The 25,232-nt window shown below is 40.7% G+C and overlaps 1 protein-coding gene and 1 long non-coding RNA gene across 3 annotated transcripts; one reads left to right on the top strand and one right to left on the bottom strand.

Annotated features, from left to right (window-relative positions):
• On the bottom strand, window positions 1–22,484 carry LOC127600284 (DEP domain-containing protein 1B-like). 2 transcript variants are annotated; one of them, XR_007962307.1, is made up of 12 exons: window positions 22,323–22,484; window positions 16,480–16,745; window positions 15,594–15,735; window positions 10,956–11,083; window positions 10,751–10,881; window positions 10,626–10,673; window positions 8,700–8,840; window positions 8,457–8,623; window positions 6,421–6,526; window positions 5,900–5,969; window positions 5,324–5,432; window positions 5,047–5,240 (listed from the first exon to the last, which is right to left on the bottom strand). XR_007962307.1 is itself a non-coding variant. In XM_052064747.1 (11 exons), exons 1-11 carry the CDS (start codon window positions 22,368–22,370, stop codon window positions 1,414–1,416), a joined length of 1,596 nt encoding a protein of 531 aa, XP_051920707.1. In that variant the 5' UTR covers window positions 22,371–22,484; the 3' UTR covers window positions 1–1,413. The 2 variants fall into 2 exon arrangements, 1 of the variants encoding a protein (XP_051920707.1); XM_052064747.1 differs by lacking the exons at window positions 5,047–5,240; window positions 5,324–5,432; window positions 5,900–5,969; window positions 6,421–6,526 and adding exons at window positions 1–1,578; window positions 1,681–1,863; window positions 3,948–4,124.
• On the top strand, window positions 6,522–8,150 carry LOC127600407 (uncharacterized). Its single transcript, XR_007962353.1, has 2 exons — window positions 6,522–6,866; window positions 6,906–8,150. It is a non-coding gene; the product is annotated as an uncharacterized LOC127600407 (long non-coding RNA).
• Window positions 22,485–25,232: the final 2,748 nt, after the last annotated feature.

The raw sequence follows: 25,232 nt of genomic DNA, 5'->3' as shown, positions 1-25,232 counted from the left end.
TATTTTTTCATCTTGCAGTGTCATTTATTGTATTAAAAAAACAAAAACAAAGATCATAGTTATGCTCTGAGCCTACAGTGGGAAATAATGCCCTTAATCTGGGATATTAGAGGACAAACCAAAATACATCGAAGATTTATAGAATCAATCTACATCAAACACACATTGAATTTCATTTACCAGCAACGTCTAAGCTCAAGTGTAACAGTCATTCCAGCATTATTATTATTACAACAATTTGAGTGTATTAATCAAGAACAGTAGCATCTATGACAATAAAACATCTCTTAAGACAGCCTCGAAGTGAACATGACTGACGACACAGCAGTGTGAAAAATAATTCCGTTTACAATACATTGAAATATGTACCGATTAGGAAAGTCGACACACCCGTACATACATACATTAAAAAGGAAAACATGTTTGAGAGTGCACATCAAATGAGATCTAAAGTTCGTTTTTGTAGAAAAGGGTTCTGTTTGCTGATTTTCAATTGTAATTTAAAGAAAGTGTGATCATCATGATTATTACAAATGAAACATGCAACTGTGTACCAGCTGGTTTCTTCTTTGTATCCTGTACAGTTGACTTATTGAATGCAGTTGAAAATTAACACGAAGCTTTTGATTTTCACGTGCAACGATGTTTAGACCCAGTAACACTTTCATATTTTTGAAATGCATATATTTCACTTGAGTGCAATTTTAATGCCCTGGGATTGGCTGGCAACCGATTCAGGATGTCCCCCGCCTACTGCCCGAAGACAGCTGGGATAGGCTTCAGCACCCCCCGCGACCCTAGTGAGGATCAAGTGGCTGAACGAATGAAGATGAATGAATGAATGCAATTTTAATCGTAATCTGAATAAGTGCTTAACTCCTTGAATACATTGTAACAAACAGCAGTGGTTCTTTTAACGCTCGTGAATTGTAAACATAAATATGTTGTAAAACTATTTATTATTTATCATTTTCAGTATGGTTAGTGGTTTTATCTACCTCCCTTTCTGTTAAATTTGGACTTTTCTAAACCACAAGTTAAAACAGTATCATGGCTAGTTCAAAATAAAGAACTTCTTTTCGTGTGTGAGCAGAAAATAAAAGTTTGAAGGTCAGATACAGTATATTCATTCCTCCTTTGGCAGTTTGGCCCCTCTGCACGTCGCTGCTCGTCACTCACATATTTGTTGCAGCAGCACTTGTTGATTGATCTTATTTGTTGATCTGATTTGCTCATAATGAATTTAATTGACACAACATAGTCCACAAATACTTTATGGCAAAGTGTCAACCTCTTCCCAACCTTTTTAATCAACCTTTCTCTAAAGGTTTGTGAAACAAAGTTTTGTTGAACAATCATTCTGGGGTACCGTTACACACCATGCTTAACTAAACCAGACTCAGCGATGGTATTTCAGGCCCTGAAACTCCAGCTCCTCTGAAAAGGGTTCGATGGTTTCTTGAGGTTGAAAAACAGGAGGTGAGGTTTGAGGCGAGGGTTTTTCTCAGGCATGACAGCAGCTCTACTTTCCTCAGAGGGGAATCGATTGCGGTAGATTTCAGGATAAGACTTTTGAAACTGAAATAAAAGTAGGCGTCAGACTTAGCAAAGTAAAATGGGAGGGTGTCGCATTCTCGAAACTGGCATATTAGATCCGTATTTGTGCACATGAGGGCATACCTGTTTTAGTCTTTTCTTTTTGTCCTTGGCAGGAAGCTCTTTGTCAGAGATAAGGCCTTCCAGTAGCTCCTGAAGGGGAGTCTGGGTACCAATCACCTTTGGCTCCTCTGACACCACCCGTTGAATTTGTTTGTGAAATGCTGGAGATGTGCTGAAGTCTGTATCAGAACCTGAATATTTAATCTGATGGGGGAAAAAAAAACAAAAGCAAGTAAAAGTTATGCCTGTCTGCGCATGTATGAACACTAAAGAATGTTTCACAGCCCGTTTTGTTCAGCGGAAAAGTCGGTGCTGTTGGAGAGTCTGCGGCTGGATGGATAGATGGCTTGTGGAGCCGACGATGAGAAGAAAGAAGCGTCAGCGCAGATGCATATGGGAACTGGGAGTCGCCGCTTGGAATTGAAGCGGATTTACATGGGACAGGAGATGTGAGCCTATCTCTTTTTCGTCAATGGACGCTACAGCTTCGTGTTTGCTTTCAAACTTAGCTTGTAGCAGACGTGCACATTTTCAGCATGACGTCTCTGATCCACTGTTGAAAGGACACTTTCTCTCCTCTTTCATCTATAACTGCTTCAAACAACTGTGTGTATGCGGAAAAAGTGGTTAAGATCACACGACTGTCTGTGTCTTATGTGCTGTGTGGTATTATTTTGTCATTTTATAGTAACTGTTCTGTTGATGGTGACGCGGGCACCCGCAGCGGCTCCTCTCTCTCCTGTGGTTGAGAGGAAAGAAATTTTGTCCATGCTGCATGTTGCACATAGAGCACATTTGACAATAAAGTTGACTTGAACTTGAAGAAATGGTTGCCTTTGACGTTCAAATCAGCTCCACCTCAAATATTGTATGCGAGCTTGATTACATGAAATCATGTTTCCCCCCTTAATTAACTGAAATAACAAGATTATGGGTATGTGTACAATAAAGGCGGAAGAAAACGGTGTCATTGGGTCTGTCTCCGTGTGAAAACTGTTTGTGTAATGTCCATAAGCGCCACCTCCCACTGTATGATTAGTATGTAATCATATCCATCAATTCTCTGCCACGCTGTAAGGTGTTTCATCCTGTTCTTGTCACGATTCGGTTTAGGGACCAACAGGTGGCACTGTAGGGCTCCCCTGGCAGTTGCACACCTGTTGGTCATAGGTAATCAGGCCTATAAAAGGACTCCTGCCCGAACACTCGGTGTTGGGTCATTGTTGTTTTTGCTACTGTCATGTTTGTTTGAGTCATGTTTTGGTTGCTGCTATCTATGTTTTATCTTCAGTCATGATTTTGTTTGCTACTTTGGACTTTGTTTGCTTAGGATTTAGTTTTCTGTGTTTTATCAATACACATCTTCATATACACCCTGCTCCTCTCTCCTGCCTGCTTTTTGGGGTCCACCACCACCATGCAACGTGACAGTTCTTGTGCTTGCTAAGGAGAGAATGATCACCACAGTCCATGAGTCATTCAATATTTGTGTGCTGCGTTGGGGAGAGAGGACACAAGCTCGCTGCTTTAAAAAACAAATACATTAAAAATACAATGAAAGGCTCCTACAGATCATTACAGAGACCAACTCCTGATGCACAACCATTAGGAGCCACACTTGTTCAGATACTTCTTGTTAGGCATGTCGGCTGAAAAGCACAGACAAACCAAGAACAGCAGGTGTACTATTGTGTAAGGCCATGCCATGTTGCCTCTGCAGGAGAGGGCCGATCCTCTATTTACAGTGCCACGAAAAAGTATTTATCTGTTTCTCAAATATCTTTTGGCATAGTTTATCCACGCTAATGTTTAAGATAATCAAACAAATGTAAATATTAAAGGTAACCCAAGGAAATATAAAATGCAGTTTTAAAAATTTCCCTTTTTCTTTTTTATCGATAGTTTTTTTTTTTTTCAAAGCTATCTGGCCTTGTGTGAAAAATTAACTGCGGCGAATCAGTTTGGGAAAGCGGAATTCATTTTTGCTCATAACACATAAGGCCTGTTCAATAGAGGAATAGCTTAAACAGAACCCTTCTAAAAAATAAAAATAAAGTTGGCCAAAAAGCTGCTAAAAAAGGCCATGATCCAAAGCAATTCAAGTAAGATGAGAAATGTAATGCCAAAAAAAAAAAAAAAAAAAAAAACAAGCAGTTGAGAAGAGGGCAAATACTTTTTCACGGTGCTGCCATCACCCATGCCGAAAAACAGCACCGGGTATCTCACCATTCACGGATTTATCATACTGTACTCATACATTCCTGTATAATATGGATATTATAACAGACCTGAACTCTTCGCAGGTGGGAAAGATGCTCCTCAACTTGACGGCGCAGCTTGTTGGGCACTTGGAAGATGGTGTGGTGATGCTCCATCATGAAAGTAACCAGTTTTGAGGCAAGCAGCTCATCCAAGTCCATCTCATCCGGGGAGCCCAAAACGCACTGCGAGAACATTTGCACCATCTAGGCCGGGGTGAGTACAATCATTAGTACTTGCATTATATCTATGATGGCTCTGAGAGTTAAATGTATCATCATTCAAAGAAAACAAATTGAACCACCAGCTGACAGCCAGCCAGTGAACAGCACCGTGATGGAAGATTTCAGTAAAAATCCAAAAGGCAAATGAGATTCCTCATGATGGTGGTAAATGTCTGAAGGTGGTGCCGAGAAAGGTCTGGATCGCGACTCGGGTGGAAGGTAACAGCTCATCAGTTGGTAACGACTCGAGGCTCAACGAAAGGTACGGCAAGCGCCGAACTGAAGATCGTCATTTGCGATATATGCACTTAAGAAATGTGAGTATCACAGATTCAAAACGTAATAAAATGGGTCAAGGGAAAGTCAAAATTGGTATCACTTACATGATAGTATTCTGGTTTGTTTTCTCTCATTTGCTTTGATATCTTGGTGCATTTTTGTTTTATTCATTGATTGGCTTTTCCTTGTCATTTTTTTTGTACAAGTGATTTTTCGTTATTCATTTCTCTTGCAAGCTCTTTTTGTGAGTAGCATTACTTGTTCCAGCCATTTATGTTGCACTTTGTCAGTCTCGCGACCTTATTTTGTAACGAAACCTTTTTCTGCTCGATCTTATCCTTGTTTGCAGTTGTGGGAGCCGCTCCTGTTCCGGACTGATCCGGAACCATGTCACACTATTATACATAACTTAGCAGACGCAAACACGGTTGAGAGTGGTCCATGGCAAGCGTGCCTACGCTTCAAATACCTTTCCTAGATAAGTGAAGGTTAAAGAAATGAACTAAATAATGACTTCATTGTTTTAATTACAGCAGCGTAAAATATTAGGTATATGTAGGTATGTTGCTTGCATGGGAAGTTGAGGGGGAAAAAAAAGAACAAATGGTACAGTGAAAAACAGAATAATTGTACACTGCGTCTTTTTATTCGTACATTTTAAAATACAAAACTTCCCAGTCCTGCTCTCAGGCCAACTTGACATTGTCCACAATTTGGAGGAATGTGCGCCTGGCCTCATGTCATTTTCTGGCCTGGCAATCACCTGGCTTGCGATTTCTATTTTCTGTGAATCTAAGGTCCCATCCGTTGTGCGCTTTCCTTTGAGATGGAAACACAAAATGAATAACAGTTGGAGAAAGACTTGTATGACAGGTTATTGCATATTAAAAAGTCTTACTGACATGGACGAATGCTGAATGAGGGCTGCTGCTTGGTGGCCGGAAGAAGAGCTTACACTTGTCCATGCATTGGAAACGTATTCAGTGTGTCTGTCCGTGTAAATCCCAAAAACTTGCAGGAAAAAAAAGTCACAGCTTGGTATAAGAGGATAGAAGTGATTTTATGCATACATTTGCATTTTATCTTAAACAGTTGATTTTCTTTGAATGTATTTATTCAGGTACCGGTATATTGTTTTTGTTTTATTTAACGTGTACTAAATGTTGTTTTAATCACGTCTTTTATTTTACTCTTAGCGCAGTTGTAGACAAATTGTGCGTATTACAGTGGCTGACAGCTAATAACTTTAATGACTGTGTACTTTATTTGGATGAATAATATGTCTTGTTTTATGGGTACTGTAAGTGCATGGGTCTAGTTTGGTGGTGAGTAAAAACTTTGTTGTATAGGCAGAACCTTCGCTTTAGCATCTCATCTAGTCTAGGTAACTAAAAAGTGCTTCTAATAATTGCGACAACAGGTGACAAACTCAATACAAACATTAAGTAATTCGGTAAGTCTAATACTGTAGTTTGTACCTCAAAAATAGCAGCGTAGCACATCCAGGATTCAGGAAGAAATGGTTGGTTGCTTTCGTTTTCCGCTTACCTAATGACATATAAACGCAAGGTGAGGAACAGTAAATGAGTTAAATGTCCTATAAGTGATCCATCCATCCATTTTCGGAGCCGCTTAATCCTCACTAGGGTCGCGGGGGGTGCTGGAGCCTATCCCAGCCGTCTTCGGGCAGTAGGCGGGGGACACCCTGGATCAGTTGCCAGCCAATCGCAGGGCACACAGAGACGAACAACCATTCGCACTCACACCCACACCTAGGGACAATTTAGAGTGTTCAATCAGCCTGCCACGCATGTTTTTGGAATGTGGGAGGAAACCGGAGCACCCGGAGAAAACCCACGCAGGCCCGGGGAGAACATGCAAACTCCACACATGGAGGCCGGAGCTGGAATCGAACCCGGTACCTCTGCACTGTGAAGCCGACGTGCTAACCACTGGACTACCGGGCCGCCCCCTATAAGTGATGTGAAATGAAATTTACCAGGACAGGCAATGCTGGAGTCGCAGGAGATGCTGGACTTACTTCTGTGTAGCAGATGATGGAGAGCTTCTTTCACTTGAAAGTGTCTCCAAATATCCATCCACAACTGTGAATCAAAATACGTGCCAAATAAGATCAGAGTTCACTCTTACATTGTATGAGCCTGTAATAGTGATCCTTACATTTGTGTTATATCAAACATCTTTTAACATTTATTTCATTACATTTATTCATTATTTGTGGGACATTTTTCCTCTGTATGTCAATGCAATGTTTCCGTTCAAAGTGAATATTACAGTAGCCGACAAAACGAATACGCTTTGTGTAAATAAATCCTCTATCCTGTTTCATGAATAGTTGTGTGATGAAACTTGAAACAGGAAAACATTTTCACTGCAGTGCGGCAGTCAAAACACACACTCACAAAAAGTAGACTGCTGGAAATTGTGTCAACAGACAAAAAACTATGATAATTTCCCCCAAAGATATGAACTGTATTTCATGTTTACCTTCATAGTAGCACCATAGCAGAATCCATTGCTCCAGTGTCCAAGAATGGCCCATGTTGTCTAGTTGGTCGTACCATTTTTTCTCCCCCTCGACGCTCATTTCTTCGATGGCTATTGTGATCCATGAGTCTTTTTTGGAGTCTTGTTTCAACTTTGTAGCTTCCATGGACTTGTTTTGCCTTTCCGAGCACTATTAAACTCGCCGAGCTCGGCAGTAATAAGTACGTGGGCATTTCTTCTTGCCGATTCAAAAAGTTGCATTGCATGTCTTAGTTCCCCGAAAAATGTCCTTCTTGACATTCACTTTTTGTACCATTCTTAAAATATTGGGAAGGTGGGGGGGCTTCCTCCTCTCATCATAACCACTGCTACGCTTTGCGATAGTGAATGCAGTTTTTTCTTTTGACCAAACAATCCGCGGACGATGTGCTGCCCCAGCTATGGCGTGTGATCTGTACAGATCATAGATCAAAGATGATCTCTTGGAAACGTGAACTCACGCTGGTGCGCCCTGATGAAATTCTTCCCACCACACCCTGTAAAGTCGTCCACATGTGGTGCATATTGGTCACAGTATTGATCTCTGAGTTCTGTCAATATTACTTCATAACATCGATGACTTATGCAGGGTTCCGACTCTTCCACTTGCTTTCTATTTATGGACCTTTTAAAAACCTTTGAGGGCTAATTTAGCCATTTTTAAGGACTTTTTCTCCATTTAGCAGGGCTTTCACGGTGGATTTAAAGAACAGAAAGTCACATATCACTGAGCTGGTGTTCAAATCATTGCTGCCAAAGGAAGGGCATATCTTTAAGGGCAATCAGCTAACCCTTTATTGGACATACTGTTTGTCAAATTGGCCCGAAATAACCCGTACTGATCACATGATCATCATTGAAACTGATCTGAGATGGCGGGAAAAGCAGAGCGGGAACCAGGAAGGCATGTAGCCCGACAGCGGGATTTGAGGGCAAAGGAAAAAGATTTTCCGACAAAACTATTAATTGGAAGGGTGGGGAAAATGACACACACAAATGAAATGAACACCACAGGTTATTTTTTAAGGATTCTTATTTTAGAAGCTTCTCCTGATTTTTATTAACTTTAAGGACCCATGGGAACCCTGTTATGTATCAATCTGGATTTACAGTGATCCCTCGCTACTTCGCGGTTTGTTTATCGCGGGTTCAGTGCATTGCAGATTTTTCCAAACATTTTAATTTTTGCATACATGGAGTACAGTACTGTATATGTTGCTCTATGTGACTCACTGTTGTTTCCGGACTTCAAAAAAAAACACACTTTTTTTTAACCTGTTTATGTTAATTGGACGCTACTTCGCGGATTTTCGTTTATCGCTGGTGGTTTTGGTCCCCATTAACCGCTATAAACGAGGGATTACTGTATTTATTTATTTCAAATAACGAATCAACACTTAATTTTTTTGTGTTTCCAAACTTTTGTCTGGCACTAGATAGAGTAATGATTGAAACACATGAAGAAAATAACTCGTAAGGAATCCATACCAGTGTGCGTGTGGCAATAGTGTCATTGAGTGGTGGCAGATGGGGGTTCTGCGAGACCCTCGCCATGAGTCTCAGCAATAGCTGAAGATGACGTCGATTGGGCGGCGAGAGCAAAAGAGTGCTGACTTGAAGAGCTTCAGTAGCCAAGTCTTGCTCCTGTAGTAGACCTGGGGAGGAAATCAAACAGGCAAAGGTAAAGTTTTCACTCGAGGGGGTACAGATCCTGTAAAACGTTTAGCTCACTGAGAATGTTGACAAAGACTTCATAAAGATGGAAAGTCAGAAGGGGTTCTTTGAGTCGCTGATAGTAGTCGGCCACGGTTTTCAAGTAATCTCTCTCCAATCCCGGGTACACTGGTTGTTTGGTGTCATTGCCATTCGGCCCTTAAACAGAAAAAGAGTGACCGGTAATTGTTTTGTGTTCCCTTCACTGAAATTACCACTGCAAAATAAAATACCATGCAAAAGGACGAGCGTTGTTCATTTCATGACGGTTGTCAAAAGTAGTCACTTTGACATGGTAAAACAATAGGTCAGAACTGGCAGGAGAACAAAAAATACAAAACCAGTTTTCAAAATGTTCTGTCGAGCGGTGATTCTCAAAATGTGGTATTCGGGGCTCTCTCTGGAAGGATGCAAGCTAATCATTGAACATGTTGTGTTGAGCAGATTGTTCATGAGTTTGATATTTTCTCATTGTCTGGGCAGTCATGAGGGTACCGAGTATGATTTACGGTTGAACGAGGGAGGCGGGGAATGTGGAGAATGGAAGAACAAAGTAGAGTGAACAGTATGTTCAAGAGATGTGGGCAATTCTTTAACTTTTATGTGCAATGAATGTTGATCCAATCATTATTTAAGTACCTTCTGGTACACATTCTTCGAGGAAATCTAAGGACTACTGTTTGAGTGGAAGGCAAACTGCATCATGTCACAGTGACTTGCACTCTGTACAATATTCATCAGTCATCTTGTTACCTCTGCATCCCGCGTCCTAGACACACAATTTTCCCGCGGGACGCACAGTTCCAAATAATGTGTGTTTTTGGGACCCAAGGAAATTTCTCAGTCCCCAAATAAATAAATAAACAAACAAATAAAATTATGGTACATATTTTTTTCCCCAGCAACTCTGTGTCGAAGTTCGACAATCGCCGCCATTCTTGTTTTGATCTTGCATTAAGTAAGCTCGCGAGATCTGCCTTCAAACCTCACGGAAAGCAGACGATTGCCAAATTGTGTAATGTTAAAACAAGTGTTGCGAACAAGTGTTGTGAAAGTTTATTGCGGTGATATCACAGAGCTAGAGTTGGATCGTTTTTTGCGATAATAAGTTGACTTTGAGAAAGCCTTGCATCATTGGAAGCAGAGTAAAGAGAGGAGAATTTATGAACTCAAAGACTGAGCCATGGGATGAAATAAGAACCTATTTCTCAGCAAATCGTGTATGGCTGAATTATTTCAATTTTTGCAGCATTTGTTTATCAGAAATAAACCTATTATCAATGTATATTGTTGTTGTTTGTTATTATCATATGCAATTGAATAAGTAGACCATTTCAGAATTCGAAATGTGGGACCCTCTAAAATGCATAATGGGACTCATACTTTGCGGATCAGCGAGTCCCTCGGACTCTTAGGGCTCAAACTGTAAAATTATCACTGAATATTAAAGAATAATTATGAATAAAACCTCTGCCTAATTCTTACGAACGCTTAGGCCCACTATCCAAGCGTATTTTAATCGGTTTATGATGTTGGCACTTTGTGTAAAACGTTTTAGAACCACGGTTGTAAATGAATGGTGCAACGGCCATGGAAGAATCTTTTCAGTTTTGATAAGGATTGGCATTGCGGTGCAATTACAGTCATGTATTTTACTGTTTTGAGTATGCAATTCCTGTTTATTAGTCAGGTTCTTCGACACCAAACTCATCCAACCATGCTTTTAGAGCGCACACTTCGTGCACTGCTGCACAGTTGTTACAGAACAGGAGTTTTCCTAAAGTGATCTCACTGCGGCAAAAAAATAATTGCAGAAATGCTTGTGTCTCATTACAGTGTTTTTATTTTTAGACATCCTTCACACAAATGTTGTCTGCTGTAGTCTGAAAAACAAGTGTCAGTTCAGTGCCTTTTTGTTGTTGTTGCAAACAAGAGTATACTTACACTTGGCCAGGCATTTCATTGCTGATATCACCCAGTAGGGCATGTCATCTGGGAAGAGGGAATCAGACGGATAATAGTCAGATATTTCATCACATCCAAACTACTTCTAAGTCCAACGCCATTACCATCATTGTTCTCCAACACAACTATGCCCGACTTGTTGATGTTGAAGACGTTGTGAACTATGTATTTGCCTTTCACGTGTGCTGGATTTAATACACCATCCAATGTTGTTAAACCCAGCACTTGCTGTAAGCTGAAAGTCAATTCATGTAGTAGATTGAGAAAAACAACAACATTGAGAATGGCATTAGAGGGATTGGTACGTACTGTGCAGCTGTCATTGATTTCCAGATGTGGTCCACTTCCTTGGGAGTAATATCTTTTCTGCGAATGAGCTTGCATTCATGCACATCCCCGATTGCTACACTGTGCCTTTTGGTCCAAAAATCGGAAGTCTGTTCAAAAGGACAGAGATGTAAACGTTTTGCAAACATTTTGGTTCAACCCCCACTTTAAAATAACAACCACTGATGAAACTAAGTGCTGTAAATAAATCAGAATAGAACACAAGACATTTAACAATTAAAGAACACACACACACACACAAATGCAAAAATGAAACAAAGGCAGAGTCTCATGCTGAGTTGAGAGTCAAGGAACAGGAATGTGTTTTACAAATGGACAATGAGGGGGCTTGTCTAAGGTGCTCTGGCAGGTCATTCCACAGTCTGGGATCCACACCAGAAAGAACATGACCTGCACTGAACATCCGCTTTGACTTCAGGGCCTACAGGAGCAGCTGGTCAGCTGACATAAGGTATGGAGCAGGAGCATAGGGATCAAGCAGGAGCGTAGGTTTGGAGCAGCGCAAGGAGGGGCAAAACCATTTCGACACTTTAACAACAAATAAAATAATCTTACAATGAATTCTAAAGGGCTTTGGTAGCCAGTGGAGAGAGGCTCGTCTACGAGTTATCTGCTCCGCCTTAAATGTTCTAGCTAAAAGTAGAGCAGCACCATTTTAAACCAAGTGGACATATTTGAGGTAGGACTGGCTGACTCGAATGTAATGTGCATTACAGTGATGCAATTGAGATGTGATGAAGGCCAGATGACTGATTCAAAGCGCTGCCGTGCAAGAAAGAGCTTCACCTTTACCAGCAGCCAAAGGCAAAATAAGATGGAGTCACTGCTGTGCCAAATTGCTGATCCAATTAAAAATCACAGCCCAACCTAAAAACCCAAGTTTGAGGCTGTTTCCGAAGTATCGTGTGGGAAGGGGTCCACGCTCACGGGTCGGAGCTTGGTGGTGGGTGGTTGAACACTGCGACCAACCAAAAACCATCACTTTATTTTTTTCTTTTCTTTAAAATCTAAAAAAGGTTCAAGGAAATCCAGGCTTTCATGTCTTCAGTTCACAACAAAAGCACTTCTATGAAGAAAACAGCTTTCTTTGTAGTGAGAAAGAGTAAACCTGAGTGACATGAGAATAGCGACGGAAGGAAATTGCATGCCTGCGCAAGGTGAAGTCCACACGTAGCTGGCGCCCGTAATTGGTTTCACTTGGTTTCCATGACAACTAGGATCTAACATTTATTTGAGGTTGTTGTTTGGTGAAAGTGTGTTTGTTTCCATACGAACCTTGATATGTGTCTTTTTTCTTGAAACCTTTTCAAATTACAGTATTATTTGAGATATTTTCTGAAAGATTTCTTCTGGTTTGTGGTCACGAATGCCGGATGGTGCGTGGGAGTTAGAGAGAGCGAGAGAGCGAGAGAGCGAGAGAGCGAGAGAGCGAGAGAGAGAGAGAGAGAGAGAGAGAGAGAGAGAGAGAGAGAGAGAGAGAGAGAGAAAATTATATCATCTGGTTGACTGTGTTTTCAATTTATCTATTGTCGATTTCCAAGGTGCACACAGTATCTTATTTTTACTGATTTATTTAATGTTGTTATCAAACAGATTATTGTAATGTTGATTGTTGATGTTTGGAATGTCTGTTTTAGTTTTCACGGTGTTCCATAATGGAAGCGAAATAAAACCATTGTGGACATCAGTACGAAGCGTTGTTCTTGACCGGAGTAGATACACCAAGAATTAAAATCCTGTGGAACTGCAAAAGACAGTGGAGCAGTTTGGGACTAAAAACTATGAAAACTCAGACACTTACCGGTACTTATGTCTGCCAGATACAACCACAACTACTACTACTACAAAAAAAAGTACCGGTACCACTATTACGACTAATCACCATCATCATCATCATTAACCAATTTATAATTTTGCCCTCTTCTGAATTTTTATTTTTTTTAGTTTCCCCACTTTAATGGTAAAGATAGCAACAAACATGTGAATACAGCATGCAGACAAAGATCCATCTGTCTATTCTCTATCCTGCTTATCCTCACTGGGGCCATGCATGTGCTGGAGCCTATCCCAGCTGACTTTGGGCAAGAGACGGCGTACACCCTGAACTGATCGCCAGCCAATGTCAGGGGACAGAAACAAACAACCACTCACACTCACATTCAGGCCAACATCCAATTTTGAGCACGGGCTCCAGTTAGCCTGCAAAGACCACATGAGTCACATGAGTAGCCCACCTGCATGTTGTAAAAATCATTTACTAGTCATGAAACAGTGCCAAGTTCTAGGAATGCAAACACTTTCTTCGACTTTACATTAAGAAAATATTGCATCTTGATCTTGACATGAATCTTTCCTACATTGCTTGACAATTAAGTGCAATAAATTATAAACATGATCTGTGTGTTCGCACACACTTCCGGTTTCTAGGGCTATTGAATGAGAAACAAATGAGTTTTGACTGGCGCTATATAGCTGGGATCACTCAAATTAGTGAAAACGTCGCAAAGTAGGCACCACTGCAGATTGGTTAGCTCTTGCTCGCGCTGCTTCGCCTGAACTGGTATCCTCGCATGTACTCATGAAATAAAATGATAACTTTCAAAAGAAGAGCACAGCAAAGTTTGTGTTTCATTTTGACTTAATGGTCACTGTGAAGCCCAGTCAGAGACGATGGGCGGGCTGGATGTGACCTCTGAGCCATACTTTGCCCAGTTCTGACATAGAGGCCGGTTTTACCTTTTCAAAAAAGCATCAGAATGATATCTCGGGCTTTTGGATTATAGTGGAACTTTTTGGAAGATGTGTCTCCTTACAGCTAGCGTAAATGTAACCCCAGTTTTAAAAACAGAACATGTTTTGTATTTAAATGTTTGTAGTTTTTTGTTGTATGTTTAGTTTTACAATAAACTGTAATTGGGTGTCATTAAACAACTTGAAGCACACTCAGGGCGGACAGAATTACATGCGCTCCATGCTTGCTACTCAAGCAACATTGTGCATTCTAGGGTACTTTGACAACATCTGGAACTCGCAAATCCACCGCGCTCTTCTGAATCGTTTTTCTTCCATTAAATCGAATCCAAAACCTAAATCACGATAACATTTCGATGAATCATTCAGCCCTAATTCACATCAGATCTTCACATCAATAAGTATCATTATTAACAATAACATAATTATGTTTCTAGTAAGGCGACCCGGTAATCCAGTGGTTAGCACGTCGGCTTCACAGTACAGAGGTACCGGGTTCGATTCCAGCTCCGGCCTCCCTGTGTGGAGTTTGCATGTTCTCCCCGGGCCTGCGTGGGTTTTCTCCGGGTGCTCCGGTTTCCTCCCACATTCCAAAAACATGCGTGGCAGGCTGATTGAACACTCCAAATTGTCCCTAGGTGTGAGTGTGAGTGGTTGTTCGTTTCTGTGTGCCCTGCGATTGGCTGGCAACCGATTCAGGGTGTCCCCCGCCTACTGCCCGGAGACAGCTGGGATAGGCTCCAGCACCCCCCGCGACCCTAGTGAGGATCAAGCGGCTCGGAAGTTGAATGAATGAATGAATGTTTCTAGTACAAAAATGTTCTGATGTTGAGCTTATTTATGATTTCAGTAGTGCCAATCAAACTGGTAGCCCTTCGCATTAATCAGGAGCAAAGTGGTAGCTCTAAGTTTCAAAATGATTAGTGACCCCTGATCTAGACCAATCCAGAACGCTACCACTGATGCACAAATTGCTGTAACTGAGATTCTAAGATGTTGTGGGGCATAGTATAAAACAGGGGTGCCCATTAGGTCGATCCTGATCTACCGGTAGATCTAAGACAGGTCCCAAGTAGATCCGAGGAGTGTCGAGGAGAAAACAAACAACCATTTGTGTGTCTTTGTACATGTCACTAATATATATTTTTTGTGTTAATGTACGCTGCACCCTAATCATCCTATCAGTCTCATTTTCACACAAAAATATTTTTAAAATAAAATAAAGCAGGTAAATCTTGAATTTACGATGGCGCGTGATTACATCACCGGAAGCTGTTAGCGCTCAGCAGTCTGCAATCAGAGCTGTTGCGATCTATCTTTTATCGTCATTATTCTCATTCAGAGTTTGATTCGTGTACAATTCACCGAAGGCACAGGCAAAGAATAGGAATTTATGAGGGTCCATGGAACCACTTTAAAACGGTACGCGTGATAGTTAACAGGCTGCAATGTGCACGTGAGTGTATGTGTGTGTGTGTGTGTGTGTGTGTGTGTGTGTGTGTGTGTGTGTGTGTGTGTGTGTGTGTGTGTGTGTGTGTGTGTGTGTGTGCCGGTAAGGGTAGCTCCCGGGAGCTTAATTGATCGAAAAGTAGATCTGCCGTCCAAAAAGTGTGGGCACCCCTGGTACAAAACATCTTGTATCGGACAGGGCCTCCAGCCGGACAAGAAACGCATCACAGCAGTACTCATTTAGTCAATAGTCATTTGGCAGGAAGCCGTTGTTAAGAACTCTTAGTAAAGCGAAGTTTGTGCTATGCAGCAATTTAAAATGAAATTGGAAGGCTTCCACTACATCCTGCACATTCAGTTATGAATTTAATTGAGCGTGCACAATTGTTACTGTCTCACCATGCTAGACTTCACAGGTGCTGCGTTCTCCTGCTGTGGTAATTCCTCATAGTCATCCCAGCGGATGAGTCTTGGCAGGTCAGTGCTGTGTCGAGACAGCGATTTCAATGGAAGAGATTTGAGGGGAGACAAACTGGGGAATCTATACAAAAAAGAGACATCAACGCACTTAGTGGAGTACCACACACATAAAATCACGTGCTTCACTGTATCACCTGACTTCATAAAATCATCCGTCACACAGTTTCCATTAACAAAAAAGTGATCATTGTCAATTCATGCAACAGAGGATAGCATATGCACTTTTCCAAACAATGACACATTTGCTTTTTTTCCTCCTGATGATCATAATGGTGCTAAAGACAAAAGTTAGGATAAGTATTGGAAGAAAGACAAAAGGAAACCAGACAAAATACAATTTTTTTCATCCCGAAAGGAGGGGAACATTTCAGACTACTGTACTAACACTTTGATTCTCTCCTACTTCATCTATAAGTGCTTCAAACAAGGCGCATGCTGAAATATTTGCTACAATTGGATTATTGTCTGTGTCTTTTGTCGTGTTCTGTTGTATTATTTTTGTTATTTTATGTTCAATGTTCTGTCAAGCGCTTTGTTACAGCTGCAGCTATTGTGAAAGCGCTATCTGAAAAAAATATGTACATTATTGTCTTATACTGTACCAATTTTGGAACAATTATTTTGATGCTCACATTTAACAAGCATGCGGTTAGCGAACATAATGGGGCTGTGCACAGGGGTTGCACCCCACACCAACTGGTAGTTGGATGCCTTGCTCAAGGTCAATTTATGGTCCTTAGAAAGCCAACATGTGTCTCTAGAGTAAGCAGTCCAGTCTCACACCTCCATTAAAAAGTATGTTTACCTGTACAAATGACAGGTATCTTCAAAGTTCTCCGTCCCATGGCGTCCCTTAATGTCTTCGATGACATGAGCCTTGAGGAACTTCCTAAGCAGCTGCAAAGTCTGGTACCGAGTCACCTCTGGCCCAAAGTTGCAGTTGTGCCGAAGAAGCTGATGGAGATAATCCACAGCCTCCGATCCTGAAAAAGTCCAGTCATAGTAGCGGAGGTGCATCCAGTGTCTTCTTAATGGCATGCCAGCACGGAAGAGTTGAATAGTTTCATTCCACTGTAAAACAGGAAATAGTCCACAAATGAGGAATTGCCACATTTTAAAAAGAAAACCCACGCAGACATGGGGAGAACATGCAAACTCCATAAAGGAAGGCCGGAGCCGGAATCGAACCCTGCACCTCTGCACTATGAGGCCAATGTGGTAACCACACCACGCCACCCTGTGTTTAAAATTCCAATATAAATGTGTTCTGCATTGGTAATTATCATATCAGTCATCATTAAAAAAAACAACAAAATACTCGATTTGAATTGAATTTCCCTTTCATAGCCAACCAGTTCAGGGCCCCTGCCTACTGCCCGAAGACAGCTGCGATTGGCTCCAGCACCCCCCACGGCCCTTGTGAGGATAAAGCGCATCGGAAAATGGATGGATGGATGAATTTCCTTTTCATAGCCCGATATTGAAACATAAATCTTTTCCCCATAAATTCAGGGGACCTCAGCATGCGAGAGGAGCATATTAAAATAACATGGTGGAAGCACCGACATCAGCGCCAACAAGCTTGAAAGTGGTTTATGGGGGTTTAAAAACATGAAGACATCAATAAACTGAAATTTTGCGAGACAGTCAGGGATGTAAATGTTATGAGTTTACTGTGTTCACTCAACCAGTTTAGTGTGTCCGTCGTCTACTGCCTGAAGACAGCTGGGATAGGCTCCAGCACGCCCACCATCCTTGTGAGGAGAAGCTGATTTTAAAATGGGTGGATGGATATTCTTCTTGTATTGATTTGGTCATGTGAACTGAATTGGCCCTCATGAATCGAATTAAATAGATTTTGGAAACCTAAATCTACACCCAGCCCTATATTGTAGCATAAATTTATTGATCATTAAAGCACAGATGCAGTATTTTTATGAATATATATACTGTATGTGTATTGATTTTTTTTATTGCTGACTTTATCAACATTGACTGTCAGTGACAATGTGTCAAAGTGTGTTGAGCTTTCATTGTTCTTATTTCAAAGACCCACTATTAATTTCAATAATATACAAAAAAAAATCTGTTCTAGCACGTTTTGCTTGCACCACTGCCGAAGAAACTGGTGGTCGGCTTGCGAAATGTGGTCTCTCTGAGGCACGGCAGTTCTATTAGTTCACCATTAGATGGCACTAAATTCTAAACACTGCACCTCTAAAAAAACCTGCACTTTCAATATCCTTTTGATTGATATTTTCCATCCATCCATCCATCCATTTTCAGATCCGCTTTATCCTCACAAGGGTCGCAGGGTGTGCCTATCCCACCGGTCTTCGGGCAGTAGGCCGGGAACACCCTGAACCAGTTGCCAGCCAATCGCAGGTTACACATCGATGAACAATCATTCGCGCTCACAATCACACCTAGGGACAATTTTGTCCCTAGGCAATTTTTCAATCAGCCTGTCTTGCATGTTTTTGGAATGTGGGAGGAAACAGGAGTACCCGGAGAAAACCCACAAAGGCACGGGGAGAACATGCAAACTCCATACAGGAAGGTAACCCATAATAAAATAGTTAATAATTTACAGCAGCTCCTATATGTTTTGTTTTTCTACTTTCTTCCTTTCATAACTTTGCTGCTGTAAATTGGGAATTTCTCCATTGTGAGACGAATAAAGGTTTTCTCATTCTTATCATAATCAAGATATCTGGCCTGAATATCAAGACATGAAATTTTGTCCATATCTCAGAGTCTCACAAAGCCTGATATTTTGAAGGCCTTAAGCATGTGAGATGGACTTGGCAGCAGACTCAGGCTAATAAAAACTTGCTCACACCCACATACATGATGGAAGCGGTGCAGCAAAAAGAAACACTACAGAATGCAGACAATAAACTACTGTATTGGTAATGTACAGTATATTAATACATCATTGAACACATACAGTACTGTTTGTGAACTTTAGTTGTAAAAGTAGCTTTAGTACTTTTGGTACTATTCAGGCAGCATAGCCATGCGACACTTTGTAACATTTTTCGAAATACACGAGAAATGTGGTCGTTATTATCATTCCTCACCTCCATTTCTTATGGGACACTTAACTTTGTAACTCACGTTTTTCTGGCAGAGACTTTCATTTGAGTGTTTTGATCCCCTGATTTATGTAACCTGATGCAAATGTAATGCAGCATCTTCTTAAGTATAGCAAAATTATCACTATTTATGTTAAAGTGGGTTTTAGTTAAATTTGAGTTTGGGAAAACAGTTCATTCCAAACTATTTATATTAGCTAGCTAGGACAGTTAAAAAGAGTACCCGGTAGCTCCTTTACTGATGGTGATGGCACACCCTCTTTTGTACAGACATGTACACTTTTTTTTTACACCCTGTCCGGGCATCCAGGAGGATTTTATAAATTCATGAAAATATCCGACTTGAATTGGTTTTTATGGGTCCAATTAGCACGTGCTTAATTTGACTGGTGTTTTGCGGGACAAATGAGAGGTGAAGTGCAGTATTCATTTTTTTATTTTATGTGGGGCGAAGTGCACTGTAACCTGTGCGTGTGATGTGACACTGGTGGAACGGTACAAGCCAAAAACGAAAACAAGTAGTAGTAGTTAAGATAAATGCGCTGTTACAATGGTAAGTGCCAAATGTTTGCTGCTGAAATGGGATGGAACAAAGCCCCAGTTGAATAAGCAAGCTGTAAGACATCCTGTTCATTCATCTGTGTTTGACTGCTGTGCTTGAAGTCACTCGACCGAGAGGTGTGTGGCATTTACCTTTTGAACAAGCCAAATAACTGTGGTTCAGAGTTGAGGATTGTGCTCTGACTGATCCGGACAAAATTTGCACTGACTGAGCTGAACAAGATCTGGGGTGGACCACCTACTCAGAGGCGCTGCTATGAAGATTTCTTCATCGACCACCTGGGCCGGGTTTTGATGAGCACCCACCTCTCCAAAGGCGTCTTTCTGCAGCGTTTCATCTCGTTAAATGGACATTTATAACCATTCTAACATTGTATTGCACAAAATTGTCTTATGTTGCCCACTTTGCATCCATTGAAGCCTGGTCATCCGAGAAGAGGGAATCACCCATCTGCAGTCCCTTCTCAAGGTTTCTCGTTTTTGTCCAAATGTTTTTTTTTAGTTTCTCCGTGCCCGCCTGGGGGTTAAGATCAGAAGACTTTCTATAGAGGCAACATTGAGAGCATCTTGACCAGCTGCATCACCGTATTGTACGCCACTTGCACTGTGTCCTGCAGAAAGAGTCTACAGCGCATTGTGAGAGCAGCTGAGAAGATCAGTCTCTCTTCCTCCACTTGCGGGCACTTACAACTCTCGTCTGACACGCCAAGCCACCCAAATCGCAGGTAACCCCACCCACCCGTCTCACAGCCTCTTCGACGTGCTGCCGTCGGGGAGGAGGCTGCGATGTCTCTCTGCTAATACACCAGGCTCAAGAACAGTTTATTCCACCAGGCGGTCAGGAGACTAAACTCCCTCCATGTCCCCCCCCCCCCCCCCCCGTAACCCTGCCTCCTGCCACAATCGGTGTCCCTCCCCCAGCATCTGACATCCGATTATTGCACAAACAAGTAACTACGAATATACAATCCACACAAGTGCCCTTGGTTGTCTGTTGTTGCCATTGTTCATTTATTCATATTTAATATATATATATATATATATATATATATATATATATATATATATATATATATATATATATATATATATATATATATATATATATATATATGTCTGTGGAATTTATATGTAAATTTTAGCTGTGTGTATTCAATGCACTACATGTCTGCACTGTGGTTGAGAGAGGAAAGTAATTTCATCTGTGCTGTATGTTACACATAGAGCATATTTGACAATAAAACCTGACTTGACTTGAAATATTTGTCAACTGTGGGCATGTGAAGCCCTTTGAGACTTTTTATGATTTAGGGCTATATAAATAAATTTGACTCGACATTGACTGAACAAGGACTGTTACTACACACGATAAAGGTAACAAGAAAGCTCACACGTACATATTTCAATGTCTTCCAGCTTCTTTCACCTTAGACAGCTGGCCAAAATAAAACCTCTCCTCTCACATGAACACTTTGAGACAGTAATTCATGCCGTTGTCACATCCCGGCTCGATTACTGCAATGCCCTTTACTTTGGAGTCAGCCAGTTCTCCATTAAGCACCTTCAGCTGGTCCAGAATGCCGCTGCTCGCCTCTTGACTGGTACTCGTAAGAGGGAACATATAACTCCCACTCTGGCATCCCTTCACTGGCTCCCCATTCATTTTAGAGTTATTTTCAAGATCCTCCTCTTTGTTTTAAAATCTCTGAATAATCTCGTGCCACCTTACCTCTCTGAGCTCATCCGCCCCTACACACCAGCCTCAGGTCTGTGGACCAGTCTTTGTTAGAAGTACCAAGAACTAAACTGAGGCTCAGAGGGGATCGAGCCTTTTCTGTTACTGGTCCTTCTCTCTGGAATGACTTCCCACTGAACATTCGGCAAGCCTCCTCGCTGCCCATCTTTAAAGCCCTCCTCAAAACTCACTTGTATTCTTTGGCGTTCGACTCAGCATGACTTAGATTTGTTCTTTATTTTACTGTTTGGTGCTTTCTACCGCCTTGATTACCGATTTGTCTTACTGTTTATTGTGCATGTTAAATCGCTCCATGTACAGCACTTTGTATGCAGCGATGGCTGTTTTAAAGTGCTCTATAAATACTGTTGACTTGACTTGACTAATAAAGGTGCCAGTCGGAAAACATTTATAATTAAGAAAACTAAAGACTGAAGTGACTTTTTTTTCTTTGTTCATATCACTGTGAAACTGCTCTATCACTATGTACATTATTACACTGAAGAGATGTCAAGAAATATTTTGTTAAAGATGGATTTTCTGCAGAAAATGTATTATTTAGAACATGGTCATATTAAGGTAAGACTTCAAAAGACAGTGAGTCTTATTTTATTTCGTCTGTTTTATTTTCTCCCCATACAGAGGAGGCATAATATAAAAAGGGCTGCCCAATGTATTGAACAAATGTTGTTACTTTGATAATGGCAAATGTAGTGCAGCATGTAAAAAGATGCAAGAAATTCATACAGAATTGCGTGCTTTAAGGTAACTTTGATCAATCAGATGCATCGCCATCCAATAAGAGAAAAGTATTAATGGGCATTACCAGCAATAAGGAACTTAAGTGATAAGAATATGTTAATATTTTTCCGCATGAATTGTTTTTCTTTAATTAGATCGTAAAGATGTTTTTCTGCGGGTTCATATATGAATAATGTTGACATTCAAATGTCGCATATGCATATTTTTTCAAAATTATGCAGCCCTACTTTTAAATTATTAGAATTATAATGTATGGCATATTTGAGTATCATTTCAGTTCTGTATTTTGAGACTGGACCGAGAGTCCACTTTTTTTTGGAAATGAAACTACGTTACCTTTATTACTAATGCAACTAAAAATGCATATAAATTACATTTAGGTAGAGAGTGCGTTATCTGGTTGTTTAATATCCGTAGTTCGTCCTACTTCAAGGTTATTAAAACTTAACACACAAACTATCTTTTTTTTTTGATTTGTTAAACATTACTCACCAGCTTTGTCGCCCTGTACGGACCTGGCCCGATAACTCTTCCCTCCATGGCACAAGACGGATATAATCTTTATTAGTCCCAAAACATTGAAATAACTTTTAGCCGATTAACATAACGACCAGACCCCAGACGACGGACAGAAACTTCGTCGCCAACTTTGAATCTGCAACGTCACATAAATTGACGAACGTGATTGGGTGTGGAGTTGAGCATGTGACCTACAGCGGTCATGACGCGAGGTCGATGTTGCTGTGACAACAAGCAAACAGCTAGCATTTTTCCTGCTATTGCTTCGTGTTGTGGAGGGTGGCGAGGTAGTTTACAGCCATTACGCAGGGAAATGACTGCACACTTTACTAGGCCGGAAACTGATTCAGTTTCACACAGTCACGGATTGGGAACTGAATTTTTATTTTTTCCTGGGTTTTATTGCAAATGTCAGTTGACAACAGAACACGTAGCTCTCATAAAAGCAAAACCACTCGCACTCATTCTCCACCTTTTTCAAACGATTTGAACATGGCAACAATCTCTTTTTAACAGATATGAACTTTTCTGCCATGTGAGCAATAGCCACGTAAAATATATATATATATTTTATATATATATATATTTTAATTAAAAATCCTCATCTCACCCCTCGGGTGGTGTCCGTCCCTCATTTAGCTCGGGTCCTCTACCAGAGGCCAGGAAGCTTGAGGGTTCTGCGCAGTATCCTTGCTGTTCCCAGCACTGCACATTTCTGGACTGAGATTTCCGATGTTGTTCCCGGGATCTGTTGCAACCACTCATCTAGTTTGGGGGTCACTGCCCCGAGTGCTCCGACCACCGACTGTCACCTTTACCTTCCAGGCTCTCTCCAGCTCCTCTCTGAGCCCTTGGTATTTCTCGAGTTTCTAGTGTTAGTGTTAGTGTGTGTGTGTGTGTGTGTATATTATATATATATATATGTGTTCTTGACAAAAAATGTGATTATTGGTAGAGAGTTTATTGGGAAATCTATCTAAGAAGTCATCATGCGTTTAATTTAATTTAATTATTTTCGAAATGTGAGGAAATACCTCCCAGCAATTATCTGGTGTCTCTTCTCTTGTTATAACCATGAAGCATTGACTAGGATGGATTTAAAATGAAATGACTGTTCTAACCAGTGTCTATTTGCATCAGTTTTGCGAGTCTGCGAAAAACAACGTCACTGGAGAAGTTGCACAGGAAGACAGCGCCCCCTGCTGGCGTTGACGTGCCATGGCTAAAGTATTTTTTTCATAAACAAAATATATTCAATACGTCAGGCAATCCAATTAACATATTTTATATAGATACATACATAATGGTATAACAAAAAAATAAATGATATGTAAAGTAATTGTAATGTGAGGCACTTTTTAAACATTTCTGAATGTATAGCAATTCTTGATTCACATTTTCATTTTATTCGATCAAGAGACTTAAAATAATTCTACCCCAAACAAAAATAATTTAAATAACGGAGTGGAATTCAAACATTTACATTTATGGATGTGAAAACGTAAAAATTAACAATAGGACACAATATTTTTCTTTAGATTCTGTCACGATTCGGTTTAGGGAGGTGGCACTGTAGCGCTCCCCTGGCAGCTGCACACCTGTTGGTCATCGGTAATCAGGCCTATAAAAGGACTCCTGCCCGCAGACTCGGTGTCGGGTCATTGTTGCTTTTGCCACTGTCATGTTTGTTTGAGTCATGTTTTGGTTGTTATGTTTTATCTTCAGTCATGATTTTTGTTTGCTACTTTAGACTTTGTTTGCTTAGGATTTAGTTTTCTGTGTTTTATCAATACACATCTTCAAATACACCCTGCTCCTCTCTCCTGCCTGCTTTTTGGGGTCCACCACCACCATGCATCGTGACAGATTCAAACACAGTAATTTGTGATATGTATATAGTTTTCCAAATCTTTCCAAAATGCAGGTAAAGGGGTAGTCAAAAAGAAATGTGCCAAACTTTCAAGTTCAGCTGTACAAAAAGAATGCTTCAACGTGAAATGTGCGTGAGTGTGTGAGTTGGGTATAGTATGTAATACTTTTAAATGTAATCTCTAACTGTATTTGTAATGAGGAGTTTAAAAGGAACAAGCCACGCGTTACTCCAACTAATGTTTCTAAATTAAGTATTCCAAAATTATTTCCTGCGTAGTACTATTCTTCATTCTAAAGAGAACCTTTTTTTCTGTTGGAAAATGTAATCCTTAAAATGTCAGTAAAAGTTCCATGGGGATGATTGATTTGACTGATATGACTTATTTACATAAAAAATATATAATTCAGGTGCCTGAGTAACGAACAAGGTGCACCTAATACAGCAAAATATGGAACAAATACAATACTGTATCTTATAAAAGCGTATGATGATGGCTTCAAATGAAATGGTTTGTTTTGACAAAATGTTGGTGACAAAAGTGAACTGCAATTCTGTAAAATAGGCAAATTTGCTTCCATAAAGAAATGGCAACACAACAGTCTTTGGTATTATCGCTGTTCAGTGAAACTGCTTCTTAATGTTTATGCGTGACCGAAAGCAAAAAAATGTGATCCCAATGTTGTTTTTAAACACACCCGCACACCACTGACAGACAACACACAACCACCCAAAAAGGAAAACAAACCACATGTTGACTTCCTTAGGCGCTACATGCTGACATCTAAGTATTTCCCCTCAATTCACAAACAATCAAGAAAGTTCAACTGGTGAGTGGATCCCACAGTCTTGTCTGGGTTCAGAATTGCATGTGGGCTGTGTCAATCCATGGTTGCTCTTGTTGTGATGACCGTGATGAGATTGAATACGGTTTTGTTCAAGATGATGACCAAGGAAACGTGTTTCTATTTTTTTGCTTTTTCAAACCCCATGCGATGCTTTCTGCTACAACA

Source organism: Hippocampus zosterae, chromosome 5 (assembly GCF_025434085.1).
Source record: "Hippocampus zosterae strain Florida chromosome 5, ASM2543408v3, whole genome shotgun sequence".
NCBI lineage: Eukaryota > Metazoa > Chordata > Actinopteri > Syngnathiformes > Syngnathidae > Hippocampus > Hippocampus zosterae.
This window is presented reverse-complemented; position numbering and strand designations above follow the sequence as displayed.